The sequence below is a fragment of the Mus pahari genome, chromosome 17 (assembly GCF_900095145.1).
Source record: "Mus pahari chromosome 17, PAHARI_EIJ_v1.1, whole genome shotgun sequence".
NCBI classification, from domain to species: domain Eukaryota; kingdom Metazoa; phylum Chordata; class Mammalia; order Rodentia; family Muridae; genus Mus; species Mus pahari.
In genome coordinates this window covers 50,058,359-50,072,132 of record NC_034606.1, presented here as the reverse complement: position 1 = coordinate 50,072,132, position 13,774 = coordinate 50,058,359, and the positions used below count along the sequence as shown (strand labels likewise).

The 13,774-nt window shown below is 50.2% G+C and overlaps 1 protein-coding gene across 3 annotated transcripts in view; it reads right to left on the bottom strand.

Annotated features, from left to right (window-relative positions):
- Fam118a (family with sequence similarity 118 member A) overlaps positions 1–10,758 on the bottom strand; it is a 28,799-nt gene extending 18,041 nt beyond the window's left edge. The window contains exons 1-3 of one of the 3 annotated variants that reach the window (XM_029531087.1): positions 10,582–10,625; positions 3,724–3,868; positions 555–610 (exon numbers count right to left, since the gene is read on the bottom strand). In XM_029531087.1, coding sequence (XP_029386947.1) covers positions 555–601 — 47 coding nt within the window. In that variant the 5' untranslated portion in view covers positions 602–610; positions 3,724–3,868; positions 10,582–10,625. Of the gene's footprint in view, positions 1–554; positions 611–2,393; positions 2,645–3,723; positions 3,869–10,581 lie in introns of those variants that run through there. The other 2 variants (XM_021216835.2, XM_021216836.2) reach the window with 2 other exon arrangements.
- Between the last annotated feature and the right edge of the window lie 3,016 nt (positions 10,759–13,774).

Here is a 13,774-nt window from a genome sequence, read left to right as displayed (position 1 = left end):
AAGGAAGGAAGGAAGGAAGGAAGGAAGGAAGGAAGGAAGGAAGGAAGGAAGGAAAGAAGGAAAGAAGGAAAGAAGGAAAGAAGGAAAGAAGGAAAGAAGAGAGAGAAGAAAGAAAACAAAGTCCCTGTTGCCTACAATGATAAATACATTTACAAATAACTGTGAACGAAAAGTTCAACCCCTCTGCTCCTCTGAAGCTACATAGCTGGTAAATCTGCACTGTAAGCGGCAGAGTGATCTTGCTGTGGTGACTTCTAAGTACAGGTTTTCTGCTTCCTAAAGCCCACTGTGTTCTCTGTGGTCAGCAGTTCACTCCACATCACTTTCCAGTAAGTGGGAACTGCTGGCCATGCCCAGTCCCACGGCCCTTCCCACCCACACTTCCCAGTTGCTTGGTTTGGAGATGGGGCTCTGGTAGCTTCTTTGAGCAGAAAGCCTCTTTCTGGAATGCTGCTTGTGTTGGAGCAAACCGCAGTGAGCAGCCATGGGATCCCCTCCCAGCTTCCCCACTTCCGGGGACAGTCAGGAACCCCCATGAGTAACTGGCTACTTACCTGCATTTCTGTTCACTTCTGTTCGTGGTCTTTTCCACTGACTCCATCTGTGAATCCTAAAGAGAAGAAAGATGTTTGGTGAGTCCTCAGAAGACTGTAGAGGATGAGGCTGAGTCAAAGGTCTGGACTCCCCTTTAATTAGAACACCTGGAAAGTGCCAACTAGAAAAAGGCCCACACAAGTGGTTCCTCTGCGGCAGGCAGGCAGGCAGGCCGGTAACCTTGCCTGGCTTCCCTGGTCAGGCTCCAGACAGAGCAGCTCTGGTGACCTGGCCCCAGGTTGCGAGCTTTTACCCTGGCAATGTCTCTTTAAGACAAAACCATCTACCAGTCTCCCTTGAGTCTAGAGCTAGTGTTTATAGTAAACAAGGAAACAGGCCAGGAACCTGGTGTGAAGGCCTATAGCTACCATCACTGGGAATTAGGTGCCTTTCCCCCTTTTCCAACAAGCTTTTTAACAATATTTTTCATGTCATTTGAGAGCAGAGTTCATGTCCTAATTTTAGTCCCCCTGTGTCATTAGAAACTGCTCAAAATGTAAAGTAAGCCTCACACATGAGACTACAACTTACAGACTGACCACTAGCCCTTCATGAGCGCAAGACACTAGGAGCATGGTGAGTAATTTGTGTGCACAACTTGTAAGCACTTGGCCAACTATGGAGGACAGAGCTCTGAGCAGCACTACTGCCAAGTTAAATGAGGAGCAGAGCGCCTATGATCCCATCAGTTAGAAGGGCAGATGCAGAAGGACCTCAGGTTAAAGGCCAGCCTAGGCTATAGAGCAACCACCTCAAAACAAATGAAGAGGAGCCCTGAACCTCGAACCTCCCCTGGCCACACCCAGCAGCAGCACTCCCAGGATCAACAGTGGTGGGGATGTGGGGAACTCCGGACCCCCCACATCCTCACACAGGACTGAATTAGGTCACCAAACATAACTCTCGGAGAGAACACACAGCTCACGGGTGTCTCAGTTGCACCCTCAGGCTTGAGACAACTGGATCCTGCGGTCGCCATGAAAACATCTGCACACATCCACCCTCCCACCTTGGAGGGTGCACTCTCAGCTTCCACCAAAATCCCCAAGGTCCATGGCTTATCGTCAGGGCTAAGAAACCAGTTCATGAGCCAAACCCTGAAGCTGGCAGAGGATGCCGCCTGCCCAAGGGACAGCAGGGCAGGGGAGTGTGCCTCCTACTCACTGCAGTCACCATGCAAGGTCAAGCCTATTTCGGCTTGGTAATCTATTAGAAATTTTCTAAGGCAAGTTATAACTGTTCTATTTCATATAACCCCTCCACTGCAGACAGAGCCCATGGATCCCAGCCCAAGTGTCCAATGAGCCTATGCACTGTCCTCCATTCTGTTAGCAGCTGGAAAGCATGGATACCTGCTAACTGGCCAACCAGAGGGAAGCTCTGCAAACCAAACTGCTGGGCCAGGCAGCTGGGCTGTGTTCCACAGTAGAGACCAAGGCTCAGAGCCCCGCAGGACAGAACACTGAGCTAGCCTACTGCACTTCCTATTTGAAGCCTCCATGAAGCACACTCATGCCTTCCTGCCTCGGGGAAAGCCCTTCACCATGGCCTGCTCGAGCCAGCACTTTAGAGCTGACTTCAGCTACTGGCAGCCTGTGTGCCTCAGAAACAACACGGCCTCAACCTTTACCACATAAAGAAATAAACATTTTCTAATGCCTTCCTCCTGCTCAACTGCTTTTCACTTGCCATTCACCTGTAGGTATCACAGTTAAAATCCAAAACATGCACTTCAACCTCTGCAATGTAACACAAAAAACAAGCGGTTTCAGTTCCCCAAGAGAACAAGAGACACTCACAGAACAGGAGGGAGCTCTGGCCTGTGCAGGCAAGCTATGGCTGGTTCCTGATCCACTCTGCCTCAGCCTGAGTTGGGGGATCTGAAGAAGTCTCTGCAGCCAGCACTTGCACCAATGTTACAAGGGTTCCCACCTCGACAGGGAGAGGGGCCTCTGTCTGGGATTTTAGGCAGCTAAGGACCTCTAGATCCTTAGCAAAGCAACCAGCAGGGGGCGCACAAGACTCCTACCCTCAGGACCCCTGTGGTGATGAACTGAATAGCTGCCCATATTTAGCCATTTACAGTTCTTTATAAACACTACAAGCTTAAAGGCATTACCTCATTTCCTGTTTTTCAGCAGCCAAAATATCAGAGCCAAACCTCATATAATTATCCAGAGATTGCTCAAAATCTCCCCTTTGTTTTTAAACCAAGGCCCAAGTGGGAGATTTGCCCAGTCTGACCTCTGCTGACAAGTTTCTGGAGGCCAGTCTATCTCTGATGTACCAGTCCCTTCCCAGCCCTTCAGAGGCCTCTCAGATGCTGCAGCTTTCTGTTTCCTAGGTGACCGTGTCGTCACCAGTTTGCAGACTCAAAACCAAGTCATCATAGCAACACATTTTTTTATAAAAACCTACCAGTATTTTCTAAATGTAAATTCAGGCCAAAAGCAGATCTCAAAGCAGTTACTGTCCTTTTTATCTAAAACCTTCAGCAGAGTCTTAGCTGAGTGTTTTGTGCCTAGAATAAGAAATCATAACTCTATTCTGAATGAGCTCTGCAGTAACTACACAGCCTTCATTTTTTTGTAATCCCTTGACATCCAACACTAAGTACATGTTCATCAGAAGGCTGGAGAGACGGCTCAGTAGTTAAGAGCATGTACTGCTCTTCTAAGGGTCCTGCCTTTCGTTCCCAGCACCCAGGGCCTGCTGGCTTACAACCACCTCCAGCTCCAGGGGGTCTAACGTCTCTGGCTTCCACAGGCACCTGCACTCACATGCATACACTCCCACAATGACATACACATACATTAAAATATACACATTTTAAAAACATTCCATGTTCACCAGAGTCTAAAAGGTGACTGTACAGAAGAGGAACTGGCCATCCTCATAAAACCGTGAGGCAGAGCCTCCGCTTTCGAGCCCACACAGCAGGTCACTGACGATGCCATCCAACTCCAGACACCCACACCCTGCACACGGCCTCCAGTCTTATTCCTGGGACATTTTCAGCCACTGGCACACCAACAAATAGGATACAAGTCAAAGTCCGACAAGCACAGCCTCTTCTCTGCAACTCAGCCGTGTAAAGCAGGCCCAGCCTCCTGGGAGAATGTCACCCACCTGAGGAACGAGGTTGCTTGAGCCACTCAGGTCCAAGAACACTTGTATGTGTCACCCAGTGTGGCTGGAGGAGCTTTGCTGAGCCAGGCCCAGCCCAAGGTATGCAGCGGCCATTGTCTGAAAGGCTGGCTACCAAGGTTCTTCACTGCCACAAAGACCAGAGGAGTAAGAACAAGTCAGAGTCATGTAGGTGGTCATAATGATGGGAGGAGGGGCTGGTTATTAAAAGTGAGCAAGCAGAGTGAATCAGGATCCGAATCTGTGGGAGAATATGCTTTTAAAACACTCAACTTCTGCCAGGCGTGGGAGCACATACCTTTATTCCCAGCACTTGAGAGACAGAGGAAGATGGATCTCTGGGAGTTCAAGGCCAGCTGGTGCTACACCAAAGTACAGGCTTTAAGTACAAAGATGCAGGAGAGGGGAAGTCACAGCTCTGTGGCACAAGGCTTCCCCAGCAGGCTCAAAGCCCTTGCTCCCAACATCTCACACATAAAAATCCTGCAAGATGTACAGTCATAGGCTGCAGCTCAATCCCACTGAAGGAAAAGTGAACAGATACTCAAATCCCACTCCCTTCTCCCAGCAGGAGGGGCAGGCATCACAGCAAATGGGCAGCAGGACCCTGAGGACAGACCTGCAGATGGCAGATGTAGGTCAGCAGTAGTTTGCCTAGCATGCACAATGCTCTGTGTTCGATCCCCTGCACTTCAATAACCAAATGCAGGCTTTTAACACACCTGTAATCAGTCAGAATGTGACAGGAGAAAAGGACCCTTGCAATCAGACAGGATCAGTGTGGCTAGCAATGAGCTATCCTCTCAAGTCCCCAAGAACAGGGACCACAGCAGATAATGACACCATGACCACAGGTGGCACTAAAGCTGGTTATAAATGGTGCCACAGTCATTCTTGTGTATAACTACCCTGCTCGGGGAAACAGGACTGTCTGTCTAGAAATACGGACTGAATATAATCTATGCAATTAAAATGGACCCACTGTTGTTTTGCTGTGAAGACACTATGACCAAGGTGACTGTTCAATTTCAGAGATGTAGTCTATTGTCATTGTAGCAGGGAACATGGTCACGCAGTGCCTCTAGAGCAGTGCTCAGAGTTACAACCTCATTCGTAAGCAGTGAGACAGAGAGACAGAGGCTGAGTCTTGCATGCGCCTTTGAAACCGCAAAGCCCACCCCCAGTGACATACTTCCTCCAGTAAGATCCTACCCCCTATTTTTTTTTTTCAAACAGCACTACGCCCTGGTGTCTAACATTTCAAATACATGAGCCTGTAAGGCCCATTCTTATTCAAACCACCATAGACCCAAAGGCCCACAGGTCCTCAAAGGAGGCTAACATGGAGCGTGGTGGCCATTCCTTTAATCCTAGCTCTGGGGAGGCAGATGCAGGAGGATCACTTGACCTTTAGAGCTAGCCTAATCTACATAATGAATTCCAGGGCAACCTGGGCAATATAGCAAGACTTTAACTCAAAAGAAGCAGAAAAGAAGTGGAAACTGGACTCAGCCAGTCATATCCCCACATATGTCCCCGAGACATACACATCTTCACCACAGGCACTTGACGCCATCTGTCAGAGCCCTCATCTGTAGCTGATGCGCCTGTGACCCTCAACCAATTCCCTGTCCCCCAGTCACAGTCTTCTCCCTCATAGCCACGTGGTTCCAATGTTGACCTTAGCAGACAAAGAAAGAGGAACACAGGGCTGTGACAGAAATCACTGGCAATAATAATGTGTCCAGTATACACAGGAGCACCGATGAACCAGCTGGGGGTTGGGTGACAGATCTATCTCAGGTGACATAGATCAGCAGGACTCCATCCACCTAACCTGGGAACAGAGTAGGAAGTAACTTTAAAAAGGAACATCTAAACTTTAAAAACTTTTAAAAAGTGCTGAGACGGCAGAAAAACACAAATCTCAGTTCCTGCCTGTCTATGGACTTCCACCAGCCATGTCACTGGCTAGACCATTGCAAAAACTTCTGGTGAGCAGAGATCTGAAAGACACTTATCAAGAGGCCTACAGGCAGCTGGGTGTGGTGGTGCATGCCTTTAATCCTGTCAGAGAAACCCTGTCTCGAAAAGCCAAGGGAGGGGGGGCTGGTGAGATGGCTCAGCGGGTAAGAGCACTTGAGTGCTCTTCCAAAGGTGCAGAGTTCAAATCCCAGCAACCACATGGTGGCTCACAACCATCCTTAATGAGATCTGTTAATGAGATCTGTTACAGTGTACTTACATATAATAAATAAATAAAATCTTAAAAAAAAAAAAAAAAAAAAAAAAGAAAGAAAGAAAGAAAAGAAAAGCCAAGGGGGGAGGGGGAATGCCTACAGGCTATAGGCACCGCAGCAAGCTTCCAACTCAGCACCTCTCTCTCAGGGCCTTCCCCCAACTGTCACAACAGAACTCACTGCTGCTGAGGATGAATTGTATTCTCCAACTCAGAGAGCTAGGCATGGTGACTCACACCCATGATCAGAGCACGCAGGAGACTGAGGCAGGTGGATCACTGAGTTAAAGGCCAGCCTGGACATAACATGAGACCTGCCTCAACACTCCTCCACCCCCCAATCCCTCTCCACTCACACAGAGACAGCCAAGCATGGCTGCTCGTGTACCCCCTCCCCCAACAAAGTCAGCAAAATACAGTTGCTCAGTGCCTGTAATTTCAGAAATCAGGAGACTTAAGCAAAGAAAGATACCAAAAGTTTAAGCCTATCTGGTCTACACAGTGAATGCCAGGCCAGCCTGGGCTACAAAGTGAGACCCTACCTCAAAACAGCACAAGAACTAGGACCTAAGTTTGAATCCCCAACACCCACTTAAAAACTGTGTATGGCTATGTAGGTCCCCTCACCTTTGTAAGGGGCAGAAACTGGAAGAGCCTTGGGTCAGAGAGAGCCCCTGTCTAATAGGAAGGCGGCAAAGAGTAGTAAGAGGAAGACCCCAACACCCTCTCCTGGCCTCTCTCAACACAAGCACACACTTCAGAACAATGCCCAGAAGACACAAACCCTGACCTTGAGCACGTGCTATCTGACCCATCACTAAAATAAAGTAGAAAACCTCTTTGTAATGCTCAAAATGTACCAAGCATAGAGATTAAACAGGTCTTTAATCCCAACACTTAGGATACAGAGGCAGGCAGATTCTATGTGAGCTCAAGGCCAGCCTGGTGGTCTATACATAGTGAGTTCCAAGACAGCCAGGGCTATGTAGACAGACCATAAAAAAAAAACCAAAACAAAACAACAACAAAAAAACCAGGTGGGGGTACTAGATAACCGGTATCTGGAAAGCAATGCTCCCAAGCAGTGCTCCCACGCAGTGCTCCCACGCAGTGCTCCCAAGCTGCTTACATATTTGAGCCCAAATTAAGAAATAGCTATACAATAAAGAAACTCTCTTTATCCTCCCTAAAAGGCACATGAGACAAATGACTGCACGGAGCTGTCCACTGACCTCTGCACATACTGTGTGCTACATACATTCACACATATCATACACACGACGATGAGGATAGTGATGATGATAATACATTCTAAAAAAGAAAAAGCAAACCCCACCGGCACCACAACTGAAATGGTTAAGACCATAGCTCCTTCAAAGAATAGCACCAGACATGATAGCACACATCTGCAATCCCAGACTTGTAGAGATAGAGCCAGGAGGATTAGAAGTTCAGTGAAACTTATGTAGAATTTTAAGGTTAGCCTGGGCACATGAGAATCTGTCCAAAAAAAAAAAAATTAAAATTGCTGCTTTTAGGGAAAAACACGAAGCACTCTGCGTGCATGCTCTCAGTCAAGTACTAATGGCTCTCAGTGCTGACTCAGTCAGCTCTAGAGGCAGTAACCACACTGCAGTTCTGTCCCTGTTCTACCACCATTGTGCTGGAATGCCAAGGGACACATAGAATGCTTTTCCAGAAACCTAACACCCAGTCTGCCCATCAGGGGTGACATGTCCAGTAAGGCAGGTCTTTACATCACTTAATGAGTCAGTGGAGGTAAAAAAAAAAAAAACAAAAAAAACAAAAAAAAAACACCCCAACCTGGGCCCAAGTGAACCCCTACCTTCAAACCCAGAAGATGCAGAAGAGATGCTCTATAGAGCAATGTAAAACTACAAAACTTGGACTGGAGAGATGGCTCGGTGGTTAAGAGCACTTACGGCTCTTCCAGAGGTCCTGAGTTCAAATCCCAGCAACCACATGGTTGCTCATAACCATCTGATGACCACTTCTGGTGTGTCTGAAGACAGCTACAGTATACTCACTTAAGTAAATAAACTTTAAAATACACACATATACTACAAAACTTTAGAGCTGGAGGGATCTAGGATTTCTATAGTGACAAATGGCTTCATTTCTTTGAGGTGAAAGCTGAGACTCCAGTAATGTGGCCAGCATCTATCTTCCCAGGCATCAGTTCTAACTCACTTCTGGCTCACCCCCCCCCATTCCTTTCACTCTCCGCCCAGGCCTACCCTGCAGCCCCAGGCCTCCCAGTCACGCTCACTTTCATCCTGGGCCCCAGGGTTGGCTGCTCCATTTTGCCTGTGGGACTTCTACCATTCTCCAGAAACACACCATCAGGAAGCCCAGAACATGGACAGACAGACAGATGGACACGGACACACACAGCCAGCCCTGACAGCTCTGTCACACAGCTGCCTGCAGAACACAGTAACTTTAGCAGAATTGATAAGGAGAGCTAAAGAAGAGGTGTGGCCATGTCTCCAGGCAAAAGGCTGTGGAGGACAGACAGGCACACAACCCAGAAGGGCCCCACCAACAACAGGCCTGCTGTGCTACTCCTCACAGCCTTGCGTGGCTCACCCTCAGTCTGTTCCCTCAAATGTGAAAAAGGAAGAGTGTGCACCTCCCCGGTGGCCAGAGGCATTCCATGGGGTATCAGAGCAACCTACATGCTTCCCATGAACCCCTAGATTTAACCCATTAAATGCCAGCCCTGCCACTGTAGGTATATTCTAAGTACCTGTCAGTCACGTGTGGCTGTGGTGGCCACAGAAAGTCCTCTTGCACTAGGCTATCTCCATTTCCTTCTCCCAAATCCAGGTTTCATCCATTATTCTTCATAATCCCTAGTTCACTGTCTACAGTAGTGCGTGTCACACCTTCAAGTGCTCACCTGTCCGGACATTGACACCTCCTGCTTGCAGCTTCAACCCCTCCAGTTACACAGACAGTGCTGACACATCCGAACTCAGCTCCTTCAGTACCTTCCCTCTTCCTTCAGGACTCCCCGCTGACTTCAGTCCCTCTTCCCCCTACCAGAAGCACTGGGTCTTATACTTGGCTAGCAGACACCCTGGTGAGGCGCTAAGGTGAGCACCACCTATGAGCAAACAGATAAAAATCTCACCTAAAAAAGTTCCTGTGTCAGTGCCCCAGACTCAGTCAAGCTCTAGAGGGCTACTGAACCACACGGCCTAGGTCCAAGTCATTCCTATCTTTTGTGGTCTTGCAGCCTACAAAAGTCGCTCCACCACAGCTAAAGTGACCACTGGAAAAATATGTAAGCCAGGGCTAGGGGCATGGCTCAGTCACCAGTCAGTCTGACCTGTGAACATAAGGCCTGGGTTTGATCCTCAGAACTTCTCAACCTTTAAGAGTCTGCCTCCTTGTTATCTCTTACATCCCCTTCCCTCACCCCAGCTACTATCCAGAACCCCCGAACTCCAGCTGCCTTGAAGGCCACTGCACTCTTAAGTACCACCAACTTGGCTAATTATCCCCACCTCCCAACCCTTACCAGGTGGAGCAGTGCCATCTGCCTCCAGCAGTGAGCAGTGGGCCGAAGAGGGCATCCACTCCCTCTTTAAAAAAGCCTGGCCCTTGCCTTTCACAACCATCAGGCCATGTTCTTTCTTGAGGCATTACCTCAGGGTACCAGACTGTCTGTGTAGCAAGTCAGGGACTGTTTATCAATGGCAATGGCCTGAGGAAAGGATAGTCCCTGTTCTAGAGATTTCCAGGACTGGAGAAGATAAGATGTGTGTACCATTCGGCCCCAAACCTCCACCTCAGGGAAGACAGCCACCCTTAAATCAGGATCCCAAAAAGATGGACCTTTAGGTTGCCAATGTCCCATCCATTAGGCCACTGTAATCAAGCCTTACTTTCCTGGACTGGTTTTGGTGGGTTGAAACTACCACACATTGAGGGCACAATCTAGAAGAGCTTTAACTACCCAGCTCCCTTACTCCCAGCGATGCCATTCTCTACAATGAGTCGGTCCCACACCAGCCTCCACTGCACGGTGAAAACAACCGCACATGCGAAACCCCACACCCCACCTCCTCTTTGGTTATGCGTGGTTCTCTGTTGATCTATCAGACGGTGCTACTTTGATCCCTATTTACAATTCACAAACCTCAAGAACACTCTAGTAGAAGCTGAAGGGCTCTGTGGATCTCAAGATAGAGAGCAGGAGGCAGGGGATCCTAGGAAGGAAGGCCTCCTCCCAAGAAAGGATAGGAGTCCATGGACCTCGAGACCCCAAGAGGCTCTTGAGTGGGACCAGAGGGGATCTGCTGGGCTACTGGAGCAGATGTAACGGTCTCAGGCCTTGAAGCCGCCGAGCTCCCCTGTGTGCGAGTCTGAGGGAAAGCTGGAGGATGTGGGGTTTCCTGGATGTGTAAGGTAATCAGGTCCACAGGTGGCCGCGGACCCGGGCAGCCCAGGGGATGTCGGAGGCAGGGGTCCCCAGCGCATCAGTGGGCACTAGGGTGCCGGGCACCCAGGGCGGGTCCTGAGGGCTGGGGAGACGCGAGGCGCTGGCACCCAGCCCCGACCCGCCGCCTCACCTGCCGTGCCACGGAGACGCCAGTGTCGCTCGCGCTCTCGCCGCCTCCCACCCGGGCCGCGCCCCTCCGGCTGGGTGGAGCCGCCGGGCGCTGCGCCGGATGGCGCTGCGCGCGCACCACGCGGAGCCTGCCCAGCCGAAGCCGCAGCGCTCCTTCAATGCCTTCCGCCCGCGCGCGCGCACTGCCCGCGCGAACGTTCCGCCCCGAAATCAACGGCCCCGCGGCAACGAGAAGCCCCGCCCGACGGGGGGCGTGGTCGCGACGCGCCCCGCCCCCCCGAGACGCTACGATTGGACCCACAGACTGGGTTGTGTCCACCAGGAGCCTAATCTTAAGAGACTGACGGGCTCGCGGCCAGGCGTCCCAGAGCTGCTTTCTGTCCTCAGTTTTCCTATCTGCACGCCTGGACAGCCCGCGAAAACGCAGAAGGCGTTGAGCTCAGTCGTAACCACCCTTGGGCAACCACTTCCAGCCGGGCTCACTCCATCTACCTCCAGCCACAGGCTGTGCTGCCCGTGCCCTTGCCCAGCCTAGCATGCTTCACCTCCTCCCCGCAGGAACCGACTCCCTTACCACGTGTCAGAGCAGGCGTCTGGCCCTCCCGATGTGCCTCGGGATCCCTCTTGGACACGTCTATCTTGGACTTAGATCCAGGGACTTCTGAACATATGTGCCCAGGTTCAGCACCCGTCAATCGGGTGAACTCAGTGCCCACCCTGAACGGTAGAGAGCACCCGTGGGTGGGCCCTGCGCTGGAGCACTCAGCCTGATGACCTGTAAGAGTCGGTGACACCTCTCCTTTCTCTAAATAAGGCTGGGATGGATCAAAGCCTATTTCCTGTTCCTCATCTTCCCAGGTCGGCCTGCCGGGGCAAGTTATTTGGACTTCCTCTCCCTCTGGCTCCATTTGTCTACATGGGTTTGCTGTATGCATCCCTTCAGCCCCATAAGGAAAATGCATGTGTAATAAAAGCTGGGTTTTTGTTCTTTTCTTTTCGAGACAGGGTTTTGTTGTGTAGCTTTGGCTGTGCTGGAACTAGTGCTGTAGAACAGGCTGACCTCGAGCTCACAGAGTTCCACCTACTCTGTGGGTGCTCTGATTAAAGGTATACACAATCACTACCTGGCCAGCTCGAAATTTGTGGCACCAGAGCCCAGAACAGTGGTTTGGGCACCTGAATCTGGATACCTACCTGAGCCTTTGAGAAAAAAAATTTTTTTCAGTCCTCAGAACATCTCCTGTGAGGATGGCACCACATTTACGGTAATTAACAGCAGGAGAGGAGGAAGCCCAGGGAAGTTGTATTGGCAATACCAACCATGCATTGGCTTCAAAGGTCTGGGCTTCCCACTACTAGACTGAACAATTTAAATGTGATGCAATTTAGTTCACAAGCTCCTGCCTCTATAAAGGGTCCTAAGACTTGAACATGTGACACTGGAGAAGTTCCCAGGTTCCAGAAAGGAAGTTGTTCAAGGAGACTGTAGGCTAGGAGCTGAGGAGTTTGAACCCACAGTACACCACCCACATACTGGATGTCCTCCAAGGTCCAGTGTGGCAGAGCCCCAGTAATCCCAACTCTCCATCTAAGGTCAACACAGACTGGAAGTCTCTGCTCATTCAGCCAAGCAGCTTTACAAGGACAAACCCACAGAAGGGACACCTTAGAAACAATGCCCTCTTCCGTATCCAAGAGAGACAGATGAACACTTTCTACCCCAGCCTGGAAGTACTAGGATTGCCCTGATTTACAGGGGGAATCCCAGAAAACTGCTTTAATCCCTGGCCACTGTGTTCATTCTGAGTAGATAATGTGGCGCCTGCCAGTGTGTTCCTGCAGTGCGTCATTCAGGTAGGCTGAACAAATTCATGAATAGGTGTGTGCACAAAATATGTTTCATGGCAAGAGTTCAACAGACCAGATTCCTTTCTTTGTTATACCTAAGGTGGCCTTGGAGGCATACCGCAGTGGCTGCCCCAGGAGATGTCAGTATGTTTGAAATGCGAGTGCCTCTGGAAGTCTGCAAGAGAACAGTAATAATTACTGAGCACATACTATGTGCTAAACTCCCCTGTGACACCTCTTCTTTCAGTCTCATAGCAACCCTGTGCAGTAAGGATTGTGACTTTTTTTTTCCCCACAGATTCAGAAAACAGAGTCAGGGCTGGGGAGATGTCTCCATGTGGGTAAAACATTTGCCACGCAGTCATGAAGACCTGAGTTTGAATCCCCAGAACCCACCTAAAAGTCAGGCATGGTGGCACACCCAAAGTGAGACCCGAGGAATTCCAGAAGCTCCAAGGCCAGCTAGTCCGGCACATGATGCTGTGAACAACATAAGACAGACCCTGTCCCAAACCCACACAGAAGTTTTTATCTCCACAGTAATGCCATGGCGTGCATGTGCATGTGCATGTGCTCATACACATACATGCACACACACACTTAACTGGTCAGTCAAGCTGCTTCAGTGTGCTGTTGTCTGGTTTGCTACAGAAAGAACTTTGCACAGCCAGAAAGGAAAGAACTGCCAGACTCAGTGAGAAATGCTAGGGTGGTAGAAAAGACACAACAAGGTGTCCTGTGACAGCATATTGTCACCCCCTCACACCCACACACTCCCACCAGAAATGAAGCTGATGCTTTTTTTTTTTTTCTTTTTTGGAGACAGGGTTTCTCTGTATAGCCCTGGCAGGCCTGGAACTCACTTTGTAGACCAGGCTGGCCTCGAACTCAGAAATCCGCCTGCCCCTGCCTCCCCAGTGCTGGGACTAAAGGCGTGCGCCACCACGCCCGGCTTTTCCTTCACAAGCAACACAGTAAGACCCATGACTGTCCGAGCACACGCATGGTACTAGACATACATGCGGTCAGATCCTAGAACCCCTGCATTCCTGAGTTCAGGTGGCTAACCCAAGCCAAGTGAGAGCCCTGCTGTGAAGCAAACATGCCAGGTAGAACACAGCTCCACAGACTGAGACCTCATCGGAACCCTCCATACAAGAGGCTATCACTACAGCTCCCAGGGTGGGGTGGGGAGGGGTTGCAGGGTTTTGGAGCAGTGGGTCCCAAACCTCTACCGGCCCCTCTCCCAGGACAGCAGCAGCATTCTGCCAAGAGTGGATGGTGAGGAATGTCAGTCCATGGGACTTGTGTGGCAGTCTGCCAGGGTGGCAGATCTCCAGGAGAGA